At 37.8% G+C, this 17,510-nt stretch overlaps 3 protein-coding genes across 3 annotated transcripts; all 3 read right to left on the bottom strand.

The window, feature by feature from the left end:
* Positions 1-1,609: 1,609 nt before the first annotated feature.
* Positions 1,610-2,349, bottom strand: LOC123037740 (dynein light chain 2, cytoplasmic). The gene is made up of 2 exons (XM_044459818.1): positions 2,247-2,349; positions 1,610-2,188 (listed from the first exon to the last, which is right to left on the bottom strand). Exon 2 carries the CDS (start codon positions 2,149-2,151, stop codon positions 1,882-1,884), a length of 270 nt encoding a protein of 89 aa, XP_044315753.1. The 5' UTR covers positions 2,152-2,188; positions 2,247-2,349; the 3' UTR covers positions 1,610-1,881.
* Positions 2,350-10,712: 8,363 nt separating this feature from the next.
* On the bottom strand, positions 10,713-11,520 carry LOC108046500 (ubiquitin-conjugating enzyme E2-24 kDa). Its single transcript, XM_017126208.2, has 2 exons — positions 11,011-11,520; positions 10,713-10,954 (listed from the first exon to the last, which is right to left on the bottom strand). The coding sequence occupies exons 1-2, from the start codon at positions 11,493-11,495 to the stop codon at positions 10,912-10,914; spliced, it is 528 nt and encodes a 175-aa protein (XP_016981697.2). The 5' UTR covers positions 11,496-11,520; the 3' UTR covers positions 10,713-10,911.
* Positions 11,521-16,236: 4,716 nt separating this feature from the next.
* On the bottom strand, positions 16,237-17,044 carry LOC108039032 (putative odorant-binding protein A5). Its single transcript, XM_017115933.1, has 2 exons — positions 16,898-17,044; positions 16,237-16,847 (listed from the first exon to the last, which is right to left on the bottom strand). Exons 1-2 carry the CDS (start codon positions 17,042-17,044, stop codon positions 16,362-16,364), a joined length of 633 nt encoding a protein of 210 aa, XP_016971422.1. The 3' UTR covers positions 16,237-16,361.
* Positions 17,045-17,510: the final 466 nt, after the last annotated feature.

The raw sequence follows: 17,510 nt of genomic DNA on the forward strand, positions 1-17,510 counted from the left end.
AACATTCTCAAAAAATTTTTTTAGTTTTTAAAACCGTATTGTATTTACTGTTCACTTTATTATAGACAATTTATTATATACAATTTAATTTTAATTTAAAAATTGTTAACGTATTTTACCAATTTCGAAAACGCTTGTTTGAAACAATCTGTAAATTCGGCGAGAACTTCCGATGAACTTCTCGCTGGCGCCATCTACCTTCTCGTTGGTTCAAAATGCCCACATAGTCTCCTTTTTCGAATGCGCAGACTCAACTCATATCGGAGTAGCAAATGCCATTACTCATTCAGCCCAGTGAAAGCAGAGATGCGGCAGGAAGACAGAGAAGCTGCTGGGCAGAGTTCAAACTTCACTTCAAATATGAAATAAGTGGGAGAAGGATGTGCAGGAGGTCGAAAGGTGGGCAGTAATATTCAGAGAAGCCCAGACATTTGTTGAAGCATTATTTTTAATACGGAAATGCATAAAAAAATATGTATAAAAATGTTTGTATTACACAAAAGTAAAAAAATTAATAAAGGCTTTGTCTGAGAGAGCGTAAAACTGATTGCGTGGCACTTAAATTTTTACGACTCGCTTTGGCCTTCAAGTGTGGCATTAAATTCGTATCCGCTGCCGTATTTAAGCGAGCCATGAAATATGCATGAGAATCTGTCTGACTGACCGACCGATCCCCATCGAAATACGGATGCAGGAGTTCGGAAAACAGAAATGGGAGCCAGCTGTCGGAAAATCGGGGGGACAAGGCCAAAAGTCGTCGAACTGTGAAAGCGGCTCAAACCAACTATAAACACCCACTCGAAAAACCAGAAAAAAAACGAACATTTTCATATGTTGCGCCTGCCGGCCAAGTGTAAAAGTATTTCGCAAAATATATTCTCACCCGTTGCGAACTTTATTAATATTATTTTTATGATTATTATTGCGGCCCTGGACGTGAGCTGGCATAATTACCCCAACGATGTCCTGCCCGAAATTGGCCAATCGCAGTGATAATAAAAGCGCATAAATGCCACCGCCGCCAGCACATGGAAGCACAACGGACAGCGACAATATTTTAATTAACTTAATTAAGCAATTTTTATTGGGCCCCAGCCAGGTGAGGCTGCATCATCAGCCCGAAAATCTCCCGCACTTTGCCCATTGTTTGCCTTGTGATGAACTCGAAGGACATTATGAATGCAGGAATTAACCCAAAAAGCATTATCCGATGTGTCCAGGTCCGGCTGAATCAACAAAGAAAATGCAAGGTGGAATGTGCGATTAAAGTGCTAGCACACTTACAAAAATATACCAAAATAGGTTAGTTTGTCGTTGGTTTCAGATATTAAATAAAACCGATTACCCATTGCTGCTCTTTTTTTCAAATGAAAATAGGTTTGGTTTTATTTACTTAACTCTAATAATATGTGCACTGGTCACAAAATAAAACTCAGTATTCAACATATTTTAAATCATGTACCATCATAATTGTTATTTATTTAAAGTTTATTTGACAAGTCAAATTTATTCAAGCTAAAAATAGCTATAATTAAATTATTGTGAGGATATTTTACCCCTCTTTCAGCCGACTAATTTTCTTAAAAATATGTTAAAAAAGAACAAGACAAAGGGAAAGCATTCAATTTAATAAATGTTATAATAGGGAAGGCACCACGGGGAAATAATTTAGAATTTGGCGAAAAATATTATACGGAAAGTTCAGCAACCGTGTGTTGGGGTCACAGTTCAAAAAGAGAAATATATGCGCATGAACAGGAATTGAAGTATCGGGCCCACTGTAAGCTGCCAGAGAATGATGATTAAAGGTGCAGCAATCTTCTGCATATTCCTCCGGAAAACCACGATGGTGGCCATTTGGTGTGCGGTTTATGTTGATATTTAGCCGCTCTTGAAGAGCAAAATGGCCACTTGGCCGAGGTAGAAGTAGATGAAGTGACGCGTCTCATGGGTCACATACGATCCGAAGTTGCGGCCCACGATGCAGTGCCAGGTGGGATTGTACTTCTTGTCGAACTCCTTCTTGATGAAGGCGGCAATGTCCTTCTCGATGTTGTACTTCTCCAGTGCCTGGGTGGCACAGTCGACAGCATCCTGCTGCATCTCCTCGCTCATGTCCGCATTCTTGATAACCGCCTTGCGATCCGACATCGTTGGTTCTTTTTTAGGTATCCCTCCTGCTGGTTATCTGCGGAATATCTTTAGATGTCTGCTGCTTCGTGTTTAATTAATTTATTTCAACGCACCCTAGGGCTCTCTGAATATGGCTCTTGCTCCGCCAAGATTTATTTTGCAGTGACTTGTAATTTCCAAAATTTTGACAGCTAAATCGAATTTACGCCTGCTATGTTTTTTGCAAGGTTGTGTTTTCGATAAGTTATCGGGCTTGCACATCTGTAAAAGGCAACAATTTTAGCACACTACGAAGAGGTGGTAATCATATCATAAAATCATCGTATACTATGATAAAAACAATTCGATTTGTAGTTTATAATGAACCATATTAGTATTTAAACTTTAGCAAATGTAATACTTAATTTTAATATTATTAACATTTTTAAAACATTTATATTACAAGTTGGTTAACCCAGTAGGGATTTTATTCTAGGGATTTCTGTGCTTTCCAGACTCTGGTCACGTGATCAACATGCAAATGACATTAGAGTGGAAGGAAAAGCTTAGAGCGACTTCAAATCAGAGTTGCATGACACGAGTTAGAGGCCGGAATTTGCACTTAATATGAAATTCGTTAATTTCCTCGCTACTCCTGTTGCCATATGCACACTGCAAAAGGTTGTTAAATTCGATTAGACATGCAATCAGCTCACGAGACTCCAACTTCTGAGGGGGCTAAATTTTAGATTGAATTTTAATAACAGCATTGCGCGGACACTAATCAAGTAATGCAACCAATTTGGACTAGGTTCGCGGTTCATGTGTGTGCTTCGCTCCTAACAACGACAACATTGTGAACAAATTTCACTTGTTTTTCCTAATGAAAACGCTAATTTATTGGACACACGCCATGCATATGGTCACGGTTCTTTTGCCAGGACTATTTCTGAGCTTTCGTAATCTAATTTATGGTGGTTTTGCTTGGGCGGGAATTTTGCTACTTTCGCTGGGTTCTCATAGTTCCCAGTTAGGCGAATCATTTATCATAAATAATTTGATTGTAGAAGTTAAGTCCGGAAATTAAAAATGCTTAATAAAGGAACGGAAAGGCTTAAAGAAAAAGCGTATGAATTCGTAAAAGTATTTTTATATGAAGCAAACATAGTTTATTATGAAACAAAAAACTTTTATTTCAAAAGAACATATATATGTTAAATATGTATGTATCATATACCTGGATATCTCAAGTTCTCCTCAACTTTAAACACTTTGTGCCTGCACTGCATTTTCTGACAGGACTCAATTGTGAAAATTAAAAGTAACTTCATAACCGCATGTTAAATCTTTGCTGCCCTGCCACGCCCCCTTTTTCCTGTTGGGGCTTTGTGGCACATCCGCAGAGCAAGAGCAACACAATTGCACAATATTTCCGGGCAGAGGTAATAAATAAATTGCATACGTAATTAAAATCGACGACTCTGCACAGGACTCTGAACTTGGGCACCTCCTACTTGGCAGCAATTACACCAACAGCAACACAGTGGCAACAACAATGGCAACAACAAAGGCAACAACAACAGCAGGAACAATGCCAGGAACAAAAGTTTTCTGACTTGACTTGTGTGTGCCTTCCCCTTTAACGTCAACTGTATTTCTTTCACCATTTTCCCGCTCCACGGCGGCTTTTGTTGTTGCCTGTTGGCAGCTCTTTTGTTTTTTACTCAAGTTGCATGCGAACAACATGGAAATGGTTAATGGAGGTAAAGGGGAAATGGGCTGGAAGGTAAGCCACGCCGCGTTAAGTTACCTCCTTGATCCTGGGAATATCCCCTACTTACAAGGAATGTTTATCAGCAGTGGATTAGGGAACAATCGCTGATCTGGATCATAAAAATTAACCTGTTCATAAAATTTGTTAGCAGTAATTATTATGGCCTTTAATTGTTAAGTAAATGTTTTTACTACTACTATTTGAATATGGGTGATGATTATTTATTTAAATATTATTGCAAATACAACTGAAATATTTATTTACCCCTTTATCACAAATAACAATTTTTGTATTACCATCTTTTCAAGTTTTTCTTATAATATTTATATATTTTTAAAAAACATATAGGGTATTCACTGACAGAAGCTAAGATCCATGTATTGTTTGCTTTTAATTTGACTTCATGAGCAATCAACGTCACCGTCGACATCCCGCTTTGCTTGTTCAACAATTTGCATGACAAAAGATCAGACTCAGAGCTACACCATGTCAAATGCCGTGTATCCTTCACTATTCCATTCCGTTGTTCCTTATTTGACAAAAGTCACCCAAGGTATTTCGAAAAAATATACATTTTCACACAACTGGAGAGGAAATTCGAGAGTTTGGTCCCTCAACTTTTTGGAGGTTCGGGGCTTTAAGATAAGAGTTATGAAAGCTTAAATGCTCCTGTTGCTGTCGCCAGGCGAGCCATTAAAAAATCAAAACAAGTTAACGGCATCTAGCCATGGTGAGGGTGCGAAGGGGGTGGGGGAGGGGGAGGGGCAAGGGGCGAACCGGAAACCGGAAGTGAAAACAGGGCTCAGTGCCGCAAGTTTGCGGTGGCGGCATGCGGCGTTCGCAGGAAGTATACCCATATATGTATACGGAAAAACACAGCGCGGTAACAAGTCGATGGCAACGAAGGAGGACAACAAGCAATGTTGTTGTGGTTTTACACTAAAAAAAAATAAATGGAGCAACTACAATATGATCAATAATGAATGGTATTATTTCATTTTTCAATTATTAAATATTTTATAATAACTTAAGCCATTTAAAATCTACAATATAGTTATAGAATACAGATTTTCTTTTCTCTTAAAGAGAATTTTAAATATTTTTATAGTGTAGCCTTAAATCCGTGTCCCGTGACTTCAGACTCGCGATAAAAAAGGAAGATTATGGCCAAAGAGTCTGAGGGTCTGAGGGCTGAAAGGTGTTTGTCTGAGTCTGCGAGACCATGTGTGGGTGGACATCGGTGACCTGTGTTTGCGTCGGAGGACAACAAACGAGGGTCATTTGCCCGTTCCGTGTGTCCACCTTCGGGGCAACAAGTCAACGACAACAGCAGCCAAGAAACAGGAGCCACAGTTTCGGGCTTTAAAAACGTTTCGAATTGCCACGGAATTATGGCACACTTGCCCTTGGCCAACTTGAAATATCTTGGGTTAGCTCTCTCCACTTGGCTCGGGCAGATGTCAGCGTTTTGGCATTATAATGCCATTAACTTTGCCATAATTCAGTGCAGTTTCGCAGCGACAATTTATGCATAATGAGCACGGTCTTGTCCTGTTCCATACTCCTTGCACATGCAACTGGTAACCCAGCGAACATATTTTCCAAGGGGAAAATTGTATCCAACGGATTATGTTTTTGGGGTAGAACCAATTATAATAGCATATCGTTATAAAAACCGGGAATTTTACTTTCCTTACCTTTCATTTTTAAACCAAGTCATTGTAACATAAACAGAAATAAAATATTTTTGGTTGAATAATGTTTTACTATAAAATAAAATACCAAAAAAATATTTATTAATTAAATTATTTAACTATTATAATTAATAATATAGTTGGTTGGTTTATTGGCTCTTAAAATAATTTTTCTGGTTACAGACTAACAGTAGTATACAAAAGGAAATTCTTTCAAAAATGAAATTTAATTTACTCTTTTTAATGATCTGTTTTTAATAACGTCTTGATACGAAAAGGTATTGTAATATTGCTTAGAAAAGTTGAATATTTTAGTCAGCTCTTCACCTGTTGAAGCACATTTGCCTGAAAATGTTTGTTGGGTTCCCTTTTAGGATCCGCTCGAAAATGAGCTCCTTGTTTGCCATGTCGCCCGCTGGGTAACTAACTGCAGTCAGCAGCAGTTGGCGGAGTAGTCATACAGCTGGCAGTAGCTCGACATGAACTAAGCTAGCCCAGTGATATTACCTGTGCTGTGGGTGGATGTGGCCAACGGCAGGTGAAATTTCTTGGAAACTACCAACAGAAAGCGGAGTTTTGGAGGGGCTTTGGTTCGTTTTGCTTAACTCATGACTTGCATTTCAATTGTGTGTGCGTGGGCAACGGGCTTAAATTCACCACTCGACTCGTAAACGTCAGCGAAATTTTTTAGGTTATTTGCCTTTATGGTTTCGGGGTTTTCCTCTCGGCTCCAAAAGTTTATGACACCGCACAAAAAGTAAGTAAGAGAAGGGATGCGAGGGGAGGGGAACCATTTCACATTCTGCATATTTGCATTGGGCAAATTAATTTTGCCTGCCATATTTACAGAGCTCTCTCACTCCTTTTGTACTCATTTTTGTGCACAAGTGTAATTGTGTGCCTGGTTCCGTGCAAACATATTTGGTTAATTAAAAATGGCTGTAAAATTATTTGACTTTTATCGCCAAATGCCTGTTGCTGTTATTCTCAAAGCCAAAGATAAATTACTCTTGATTAGTTGTGTTTTAAATGGATTTTGGATTTGGTCTCTTTGATTCATTAGTTTACTATCTATAAATATGTATTTATTAGGCTGAAAATTATTTCCAATATTTGTTTTGCTTTTTTTAATGCCATGTAAATAAAGGCAGACATAGAAAACATTTGTGTATGCGAACTGAGCAACTCTTTTTATCGCAAATAAAAAATGAGTGCCACATATATTTCAATAACCAGAATACATATTTGCCTTCCATTACGAATGTTTATTTTTTTCATTACTTTGCCTGAACAAAGTTAACAAGTTCAAGTGTCTAGAATGCACCGCCCTCCAAATGGAAAAGAAAAGAAATGAAATGCCATCACAGGCCATTGTTTGCATGCCCTTTGCATACTTTACAAACTGCTTTTCCTACTACTTTCGAGTGCATTGGAAAAACTTTCACATTTGTCTCTGTCACTGAGGCAGCCGATCAAAGTTTTCGGCTTAAATTTCTGCATGCACTTCAAACACGCAATTGGCATGTGACGACAAAACATACGAATCGAATTTTTCTTATCTGCCTTCTACTTTTTTTGTTGATATTTCAATTTGAAAAGTTTGACTTAGTTTCCCCAGTGCTGGCAGCTTTTCGATTAAAGTTTTGCATGCGGCAGATTAAAAACTTTCGCATCCGAAGTTGGCGCAACTTTTGTTCCTCTGGCGCATTTTTTATTTTTGTTGTCATATCTAACATTTCTTGGCTACATCTTCAGGTTCTTATTGGCATTCACATTCGATTGCCAAGTGGCACAGCAACAAGCCACCTAAAGTAAATGGGTACATATGTGCATTCAATAGGTTACTAGAGGAATTTACTACCACTGAGCTCTGAATTTTATGCAGAAGAAGGAAATAAATAAAATTAGAAAGGAAAACACTTTAACAAAGCTATAATAGAGCGTTAGATGTTTTATTTTAATAGCTTCAATATTTGAAGAATTTAAGGTATTCAAAAGATTAACCTTGACGTGTACTTATACCAACTTTACTACCGATTTAAAATGCTGTTAAAAGGGCCTTTAGATCCGTGTGTTTTTCGTTATTTAAAATACCTGGAAAATCTGCTTAGAATTCTTTTACTATATTCTTTTTCATTCTTTTAATTCAATAGAACTCAAGAAAGCTAAAGTTCCTTCACAGCCACAAGATGGTTTTTACACACACCCACAGACGGCCAGAGAAAATCGCTTTCTTTTTAATGTCATTAAGGACTTGTTGGCGTTTTCGCTTTTGACGGTCCACAAAACCAAAAAAAAAGATACAGGCTGGGAAAAAATTTAAATTTTTAATGCTATTTCAGCGTAATTTGGCAGTTCGTTAGGCTTGTTAAGGAGGCACTCTCACACGTAGCCGCATAAATATGAATAACAACAAAGAGCCGGGGAGAAAGCGACGGAGAAAGCAGCAAAACCAAGTGCGATATTTGCGGTTATGCGTGTGTGTGTTTGCCACATGACACATCGTTATGCTTTGTTAATGGACCTCGAGCCAGGTCTAAATAATGTGGAAAAAGCAAGAGTGGGGGAAATGCGTGGAAATCCTGTGTATGGCCGGAAAAGCACATTAAATTATATTTAATTATTTAGATCATGTTAATTTGCATGCATTTAAAAGGATGATGGCAACAATTGTCGTAATTACACTTAACTTCAAGACGATATCGTAAAGAATTCAATTGATTTGTGATTTTGATTTCCGAAGCAGTTGGTTTAAATAGATAGACAAATTTAATACTTTTGAGATATATTTTTGGGCTCTTAAGATATATTAACATATTAAGCAAAGTTTTATTAATAAAATAGCTAGCCTTGTAAAATAGCCAAATAGGTTCTTAATATTGAAATGTCTCTTGTAAGAACAATTTTCGCCCAATTTAATTTTAGATTTTGTTTGGCTTAAAGCAGACGTCCTTATCCTTATCTCCGCCAGCCCAAAACATACTCACCATAGCAAATACTCCGAGCATTTGTGAGTCTGGGTGCCACGCCCCCCGAATGCCCGCCCCTTCCATTTCCATTTCCAGAGAGGAGATCCCAAAATGTAACTTTAAACTGCCCGAGGAAGGGCAACAACATCAAACACTTTGCTACCGGCTTCAGCTGGGACACTGCATGCGTGTGTTTACTCTGCGTTAATGAAGTTGTGCGACGGCTGGTGGGGAAAGCGGGGCGGAAAAGTGGGTGGAAAATGAGGGGGTGGCTCTGTCTACGCATGCAGACAGCTTAGCGTCATCAGCGCCCCGGTTGGCAAAGGTAAATGGCAACTGTAACGTTAATACCGCTGCACATGGAGCGCAAATGAAACGAAATTGCAGGCAGACAGACAGAGATACCCATAGATATCCGTCTCGCCTCCACTCCCTGGCATCAGACATCAATGTCAGAGCGTGTCTTCTATGCAATTAGTGCTTTTGTTGATTACGCTGCAAATGTGTGCTGGGGATTTTCACTCGTTTTTGCAGCCGCCACTTGCAGGGTAGCAGGAGTATGCTGTGTTTCATTAAAACATGAAATAGCAAAGAAAAAGGAAATATTTAATAACTACATAATTCCAACAATTCGAAAATATATTTTGAAATTATTTTTACAATTATTGTGAGCCCACAAAGTAATGAAAACCCTAATATTAATCTGGTCTATATATTCTCATTCATACAAATTACCAATAAGCAATTGAAAGTTGAATATAATATTCTAAAGAATTTTAAAAAATTAAAAAATAATTTTTGACCAAGATTTTGTAAGTCGCTCTATGAAAAGCACATTCAGCTTGAAATTATCTTCACATCGATGATAAGTAAACCTTACTTATTAAAAGGTATTCAAGATTCGTAATCTTTGCTTTTGATAATTTGACTTGGCTTTTCTTGTTTTAAGGCGAAAAACTTCGTCGTTAGCTTTTTGAGCATGCTTAATTTAAGAGAATTTTCAAATGATGGGTGAAAAATGTTCAAATGATGATGAAATATTAATGAGGATAAATAAGGACTGTGCTTAAGCTAGCGATACTAAAAGTTTATAAGCAAACCCTTACAAACCATTTATGTATTCAAAAGTTAATTTAAGCCCGAAATGTTATAAGACTACGATTTTTTTTAACTGGTCCCAACATTTTTGTAAAATATTCGCTCAACTTATCAGAAAAGCCGCACACACCCTCATCAAAATGATCTATGCAGCCAATCATGGACATGGCCGAAAAAATATAAAATATTAACAAATTGTTTGAAGAAAAACATATTTATAAATATTGAAAAAAGAGAGGAAAACGAAAGCGGAAGCAGGGTAAACCAGCACAATAAATGGGAAAACATTAAACAGATTTAAGCAAATTTGTTTTGGTGCGTGTGCCATCAATAACTTTGGCAGCATATTTGACTTGTTTTCCAGTTCGCCAAGGGGGTTGATTGCCAAAAAGGGTTACCCGCCATAAAAGTAAAAGAGCGGTAAAAGAATTTGGCTCGGCTTTCGGTGGGTAAAATCTCCTGGAAGCAACCCTTTTGCTATCTGACTTGTGCTAATGTTTGTCCTTCTCCAACTTCAGTTTCATGCAAATGTGCTCCAGTTTGCTGTTCGTTTTCCTCCGATTTTTCCAGGGAATCCCCGTTTAGGCCCCTTCAAACTGCCCCAAAAAGTATGCAACACTTGACAGTTTCTGGCAGCGACGTGGCCTGTGCTAATTTCGTGTTTCCTTTGCCTGAACTTTCCCGCATGTAATTTTCAAATCGATAAGCAACAGAGTAGAGCACCTACCCACCCACCATTCGACCCCCTTTCCTTTTGTTTTTGCAAAATATATATTTTTCGCATGGAAATCACGAAGCTGATGTCAAAAAAACATTTTCATACTCTATCGCATTTTTGTTTTGGCCCTGGCGGAAATTCGTTAGCAACGCCTTTGGTCGGCCACTCAAAAGTATTACCACAAGGGGCGCAGTTGTGTGGGCGTGGTCCAAGTTCCCCAATTGCGACATGAACAATTTCCAAAGTTGTCAATAAAAAAAATTAATAAGAAGACTTTGTTGAGTGACTCGAAAAAAAGATACCAGTAATGCATAAAAATACATTATATATATAAAATTATAATAATATTAATTTTAAGTGAAACATTTATTTTTAAATATGTGCATGTAAAGTATGAAACGGTATTCCCAAAAAAAAATGGAGAAACCAGAAAATAATTAAAAGGTAAGCTCGTTAGGATGTTCATGGTTACTCCTAAATTTAGCGTATTAAAATATATGTTAGCATAGTTTCAACTAATAATTCTCTCATTGCAGTTTTTGGATTTTACCATATTATGGATGGCTCAACTTGTTCATCATTTGCGTACCTGAAAGAGGGAAGTGATTATTAGGAATTTTTATAGGCGAGCTCCCAAAGACATACTGTGATGTCCAACGACGCGCTGTTTTATCATGTTCCTCTCGGTTGAAGACATATTCCTTGGCAATGGTGCCCACCAACGGATCGGCTGGATTGCAATCGGTGAGCAGTGAGCAGATGGACAGGAGGACCATCGAAATGGTCAGGGCCGGTGACCAGTTATCCTTCAGTATGTCCAGACAGATGGTGCCCCATCGGATGTTGCAGTGATAGATGGGCGTGCGAAACGTGACTTTCGGCGGCTTGAAAGGATAATCCATGGGAAACTGTATGTCAAGGAAGAACATTCCGCCCTCGTAGACGGAATCCGATGGTCCCACAATGGTGGCCGTCCACTCGTACATGTCATCCTCCTTCAGACCGGCACTACAATTGGTCGGCGGGTCCTGAGTGATCTCGTCCAGCTCCTTTTGGATGCGCCTTGCCGAAGTGCCATGGAAAATCTGGCATCCAGTAGCTTCAATCTCGTCCCCTTCTGTAGTCGACATCACTTTCAGATCTTTAGTATTTCAAGTTTTTATTTGTTTATATTTATTTGACACAAGCTGAAGTTTATCACCTTGAATTCCTGTTAATCGAAACAACAAGGTAAGATATGACCATATTTTTACTCTAATAAAGAAGTTTCCAGCATTTCCAAAAAAAATTCTTATACCCACTTTTACTTACGAGTACCTTGTTAAAAAAAATTTTTGAGTCGCTTTTAATACTTCTTGAATATTTGATCAGGTTGACTTGGGGCAGAACTTTCAACTTATTTGCTATTCGCCTTTCGACTTGTCACTTGCAGTGAGGTGAGCCACAGAAACGACAAAGGATTGACATATTTCAAGTGCCAGAAACTGGAATATGACAAAACCGCATTTCGTATTCATAAGCTCACCAACCTTCACGACGCAATTTGTGTATGAAATATATTTTTTTCTTGAAAGTTTTCCAGCTTTTACTCGTTTCAATCAATCAGTGGAGTAAAGAAAATCAATAAAATTAAATAGAATGGCATTTGAAGCTTCCAAACCTTTTTAAAGCGAAAAAGCGATTAATATCTTTAAAAACAGAAATTATGTTGTTAAAGATTTAGTTTCAAAATCAATGCCAATATTATATAACACATCAATTATATAAAGTTGTTCTCAAATTAAAAAGACGAAACAATTAAAAGACATTAGGGCAAGAAAATTGAAGCATATTAACTATTTATCCAACAGTCAGCTAAACTGAGTTGCATTTGTGGCCAACTTGGTTTTAAAGTTTCTTGCGATTTAAAATGTAAATAGCCGGCAATTAGCTGGAAAACGGCGGCATATGCAGGCTGAAAATTGTACACACAGTGGCTCACACAAGGACGCGCCTGCATTCTGCCGTCTGTCACCTGGCATCAATGCCCCAGATGCCGCAGGCGTTGTTTCCTTTCCCCGCTTTTCCTGCCCCCGCTTTTCCTACCCCACTACCCCCCCTTTAAAATGAAAACCAACAATGCAGGCAGCCAAGTGGGAGAGCTCTCAAAAGTGGGGAGGTGGGTACCGTGTCCCATTGTGCCTTTGTTGGCCACTTTTTTTCGCCCTCACTGTGTGTGCGTGTGCATGGGGCATTGTGGAAAGTGATGCCCGACTCCGACTTGTTGCCACGTCATCATCATCATCATCATTAACATCAGCAGTCCAGCTCTCGGCTTGTAATGAGTTTGGCATTTTATTTTATTTATTTGTCCGCGCTTTGTTTCAGACGACAAACAGCGACAGCCGTGGAAAATTCCTTGCTGCATTTTAAATTCAAATTAAATAATGATTTAAGTGCCCCAAGAGGCTTTGTCAGCACACAAGTGCACATTAAGGGGGCTGATCCCCGATGGAAATGGTCGGGAGCAGGAACTGCCTCAGGTGTGCCGCAGCCAGATAGTGAGCAACGCAGGTATTGTCTCTATTCAACTCATTTAATGGGCTTTGGATTAATCCCTTTTTAAATATTTTCAACACTTGAAATAAAATTTAATAATTTAAAAAATATTTGAATATAATTTAACAACATTAGAAATATCTTGCGAACTTCATTCAATTTATATAAATTTATGTGGTTCCCAAGCTTTATTTACTTAACGCCTTTAAAACTGGTAAGCCTTTGTACATTTTTTACTAAAACAAGATTTACAAATTATTTTATGTAGATATCAATTTAAATGTGTTAAGTTTCATAAGTTGTATTTATTTGCTTAAAAATATTAAAAATATATAAAAAATGACATATAAAATAGGATTTATTAGACATCAGATTTCCCCCAAGATTTCTACACCCACTGCAGTGGGTGCACTGTGGCATATTTTCTAACTCATCTACCATCCATTTCAGTCCTTTTTAATCTCTCACCCTTTTAATTTCGGGCTTGACCCAGTTTTAGTCCTTAAACTCCAATGGGTTTATTCAGTTTCGAAATACGCAACTGGCAGGACTCAGGGCAAGGACCTCTTTTGCATGCACACTAGTATGGAAATACCACTCAATCGGGGGAATATAAATCTAGAGAGAGAAAGAGAGGGAGATAGCCAGATGGACAGTTGGTGGCAAAGGGCAGAAATCAAATTACAATTTCAATATGCGATGCGTACTAAATGTCTGCTGGTGTCAGTTTTGGCTTTCAATGTGCAACATGCAACTTTCAACTGGATGTTTACAGTTCGTATATAGATGTGTTTGTAGGGGCTGCCATGCGAGAGTGTGTGTATGTGTGTGTCTGCTCCTGGCTGGTACATTTTGATTTGGTGCCTCACACAAAATGGATTTCTTGCCTGTCATTCAAAACATTTCTATGTGGCGGCACTAGAATCCAGAGATGTGATATACGTGCGCATTTATTAAGATTTATATCACTTCTTTGCTTAAGCAAAATATAAAAAAAAATATCTTGGTTAAACACTTGGTTATATTCTTTGAATAAATAATTTAAATGTTTTTTTATTCTATTTAACTGATCTTAGTATAAACTAAAAATAAATATATATTTACTTACCAAAAAACCTTTTCTAAATATAATTAAAATACATAGGTAATATATTTAACTTATTTTGATTTACTTTAATCATTGGCCATAGCTAAACTGTGACAATAAATATTTGAAATATTTTTGATAAACAAAGTAATTCATTGTTTTTAAAATTTAATTAAACTCACAATTGAATAACAAACCAAAAACCATAACGTTTTCCTTGCTAAGGGAATAATTGTTAGAGTCGCCATAATTTATGGCCTAATGTCGCCGGATTTACCATCTCTAAACACAAATACAGTTTACGTTTGCATTTCGTGTGCGTTTCTCTGTCACTTAATGGAATTTATCACATTTTAACTGTGTGACAGGAGACAGGAGGCTGCTGGCTGCAGGTTTGGACATTTGCCCCCCTCCCCCAACTTGCCTCGTCCTGGCTTATCCTGTGTGTCCAGGTCCTGCTCATCTGCATCAGTCATTGCCATGCATGCGAAATGCTGGACAAAGTGTCACAGTTATTGATTCGGGGCATAAATAATGCATGGCCAACAAGTGTGCCGGCTTGTTTATTTATTACATGATTTATTCACGCAAACAACGCTCCAATTAAAAGCATTTTTGAACGATTAAGTGTAATGTCAAATCCGGTAAACTGGCCAGAAAAACTTTGCCCCAACTTAACGACTCCAGACAGCGATTATTAAATTAAAACGTGCACGGAAAACTTTCATATTCCAGCGAACGATGAGAAACTTTCAACTCCTTCGCTTTCCCACATTTTCTTCCTCCTGGAACTTAATTTAATTTTTTTCTTTTGCTTCTCAACTGCAACGCATAGTTTATTATGCAAGGCAAAAATCTTGTGCACCAAATTTGTCACATGGGATAAATAATAAGAGGAAAAGTTGTCCGCAAAAAAATTGAGGATAGAGCAAAAACTCTGGGATTTGGGGCAGATTACTCATACGTCCCGTTGGCAACTTGGTGGAAAAAACTGTGTCTTATAATAGTGAGATCAGGCGAGCGTGAAATTAGAGCTAAGCTCGAAAAGATGAGGCCTGGGAACGAGCAAATTTATCATTGGTTTATCTGCACCGATGATGAGGGATTTTCAAAGACAACAGTGTCATCAAGAATGTCGAAATATTTATAAAAAACTGATAGAGTTTCTTATAAAACTTCCTACTATTTGTAATTAAATTTAGGTACATTTTTAAAAAGTAAAAGTTTAAATATTAATTTGTGAAGCCTTCTTGTATTAATTTGTTTGCATGCGACTTAAACATAATCCACTTCATAAAGTATTTACTCCCATTGCCAACTAAATCCAATTTGAGTTGAATATTGTGGCCACATTCTTCCTTTTTATATGCCGTTTTAATGGAGTAACAAGCAAATCGGAGCCAGATCTTTGAGCTTTTTATCGCCGAGACAATTGTCTTGGAAGCGCCACTAAATATGTCAAAATAAAGGCAAATTTATACACAAGCTGATAAACAGAAATACCAACAACAGAAAGAAAGCCGGAAAGGAAAATGTCATTGAGGAAACGGGTCCGACTTTTTGGCTAGAGGGGTGCAAAGGCAAAGCTGCAACAATTCTTATCTTGACACTGTCATCTATCCGACTGAAACTGGGGAAATTGGCCCGACACCGGGCATTTTCCCCCGCTCTCCACTCCTCTGCGTGGAAAACCTTCTTCATCTCCGTTTCCATCTCGGGCCGCTTGTTGTTGCCTTGGCACGCCTATCACTCGAATTGAATCAAATTACCTTGTAATCTTAACCTTAAGGTTCTTTGCCATTGCCCACAAAAAGCGCTTTGTGCTCGACTGCGTTTAGTTACTATTTGAGTGGAAACTGGAGAAGGAAGTGGAAAGTGTGGGGAAAGTCTGCACCCCAGGCGGCTTTCCTTTTTTCCGCCCCCGTGAAAGTTGCACCTTTCACACTTGTTCGAGTTTATATAAATGGAAATCTTACATTACGACCTATCATGATTGCAAAGTTTAAGTGAGTTCTGTGCCAAGTGCAAAGCCGTTTGTTTTTGTTTTTCTTGTTGTTTAGAACTTGAGGGATTTAGAAAATGTAGCTAGTCAATCAAAGCGTTAGAGGAAAATTCTATAGAGCATATCATTGAAGTTGGCTAATCTCTCAAGCGACTCAGTTTAGCAACCAGTCGAGTTATGGTCACTTAATTAAGTATATTAGGTAATTGGAAGCGAAAAAACAAAAAATGCTATCTTGACTTTAATTTTTGGAATGCTCATTACTATCTAGATATTTTTATTCAACGTAAACATAAAACAAATACTTATAAACTCAACCAAGGAACCTCTCCACCGCTCACAATCCGTATCCATTTAGAAATACAAGCTTTACTCATCAACACCATAGAGTGTCTTCATCAACTCCGGAACATATTCATCCCACCTGGATTGGAATATATTTCCCGCCACTGGAGTTCCCATTTCGTACTTCTGGGCAAACTTCATCACATCAAAATTGCTATGACCATCGGCATTACTTAGCTCTATCTTCTTCTCATCAAAATCCAGTTTATCCGATTGCCGATAGACCAGAATAAGATAGCGCTGAACTCCACTGTCTTTTGGTGGCAGAGGACCAAAGTAATCCGATATGGGTTGACCCTTCATTATATCCAATCCGGGAACATTGACCACCAGCCAATGAAGCCAGGATCGGTACATGGGATTCTCACGATTCGGAGCATCGGGACAAATCATAACCACAGTGTAAAATGTCTCAGGATCCGCGTTCCAATCAAGTCTGGGTTGGAATTTAAGTTCTTTTGGAGTATAGGACTTGCCCTCTTCGATGTCAAAGGTGTTGTCATATTTAATCTAAAGTTTATTTAATTAATATAAAGCTCCTTTAAAATATTACAACTCACCCTGAGTAATTCGTTGGGCGGTTCATCTAAAATTTCAGGGATCACCTCCATTTCCTTCATTATCCTGCGAACATTCTCATTTTCGTCCTGACTGCGACTCAGGCAAATGAAGCCCAGGAATAGCAAAAGTAACCCATGCAATTTCATTGCAAAACTCTAAAACTGAAAACTTTAGTCCGCACCGTACTTATATAGTCGATGTGTCAATAGTAAATATTATTACAATAATTGAACCGGAGTTAGGGCAATTTTCTATAGAGTTTAACAATAGCAAGGCAAATATTTACAATGTATTTTTGTTGATTGGGCAAATTGTAATTGGAGCTGTGCAATTGATAGGTATTCACTGAAAACTAGCAGAAAATTACAGATAAATAGTCACGCAGTGTCTAAAGTAAGACGACTGCATATTGTACACATTTTAGTTATATTTTAAACTTTAACCAATAAATATAGACATATAAACTGACCGTGAGAAAAAACAAAATAAATACATAAACGTTGGACAAGAATAATTAAATAGTTTCCCGATTGGTTTATTTAATATAAACCAATCGGGAAACTATTTAATTATTCTTGTCCAAATGAAAATGTTAATTTTGTCAATTAAAAC

Source organism: Drosophila rhopaloa, unplaced genomic scaffold (assembly GCF_018152115.1).
Source record: "Drosophila rhopaloa isolate 14029-0021.01 unplaced genomic scaffold, ASM1815211v1 contig_2, whole genome shotgun sequence".
Taxonomy (NCBI): Eukaryota; Metazoa; Arthropoda; class Insecta; order Diptera; family Drosophilidae; genus Drosophila; species Drosophila rhopaloa.

Bases quoted from the DNA above. Each gene is read 5' to 3' on its own strand.
- LOC108039032 (XM_017115933.1), bottom strand. From the start codon at position 17,044: ATGAAATTGCATGGGTTACTTTTGCTATTCCTGGGCTTCATTTGCCTG. The intron at 16,848-16,897 runs GTGAGTTGTAAT...AATAAACTTTAG, and splicing joins CGCCCAACGAATTACTCAGG to ATTAAATATGACAACACCTT.
- LOC108046500 (XM_017126208.2), bottom strand. From the start codon at position 11,495: ATGTCGACTACAGAAGGGGACGAGATTGAAGCTACTGGATGCCAGATT. The intron at 10,955-11,010 runs GTATGTCTTTGG...TCCCTCTTTCAG, and splicing joins GCGCGTCGTTGGACATCACA to GTACGCAAATGATGAACAAG.
- LOC123037740 (XM_044459818.1), bottom strand. From the start codon at position 2,151: ATGTCGGATCGCAAGGCGGTTATCAAGAATGCGGACATGAGCGAGGAG.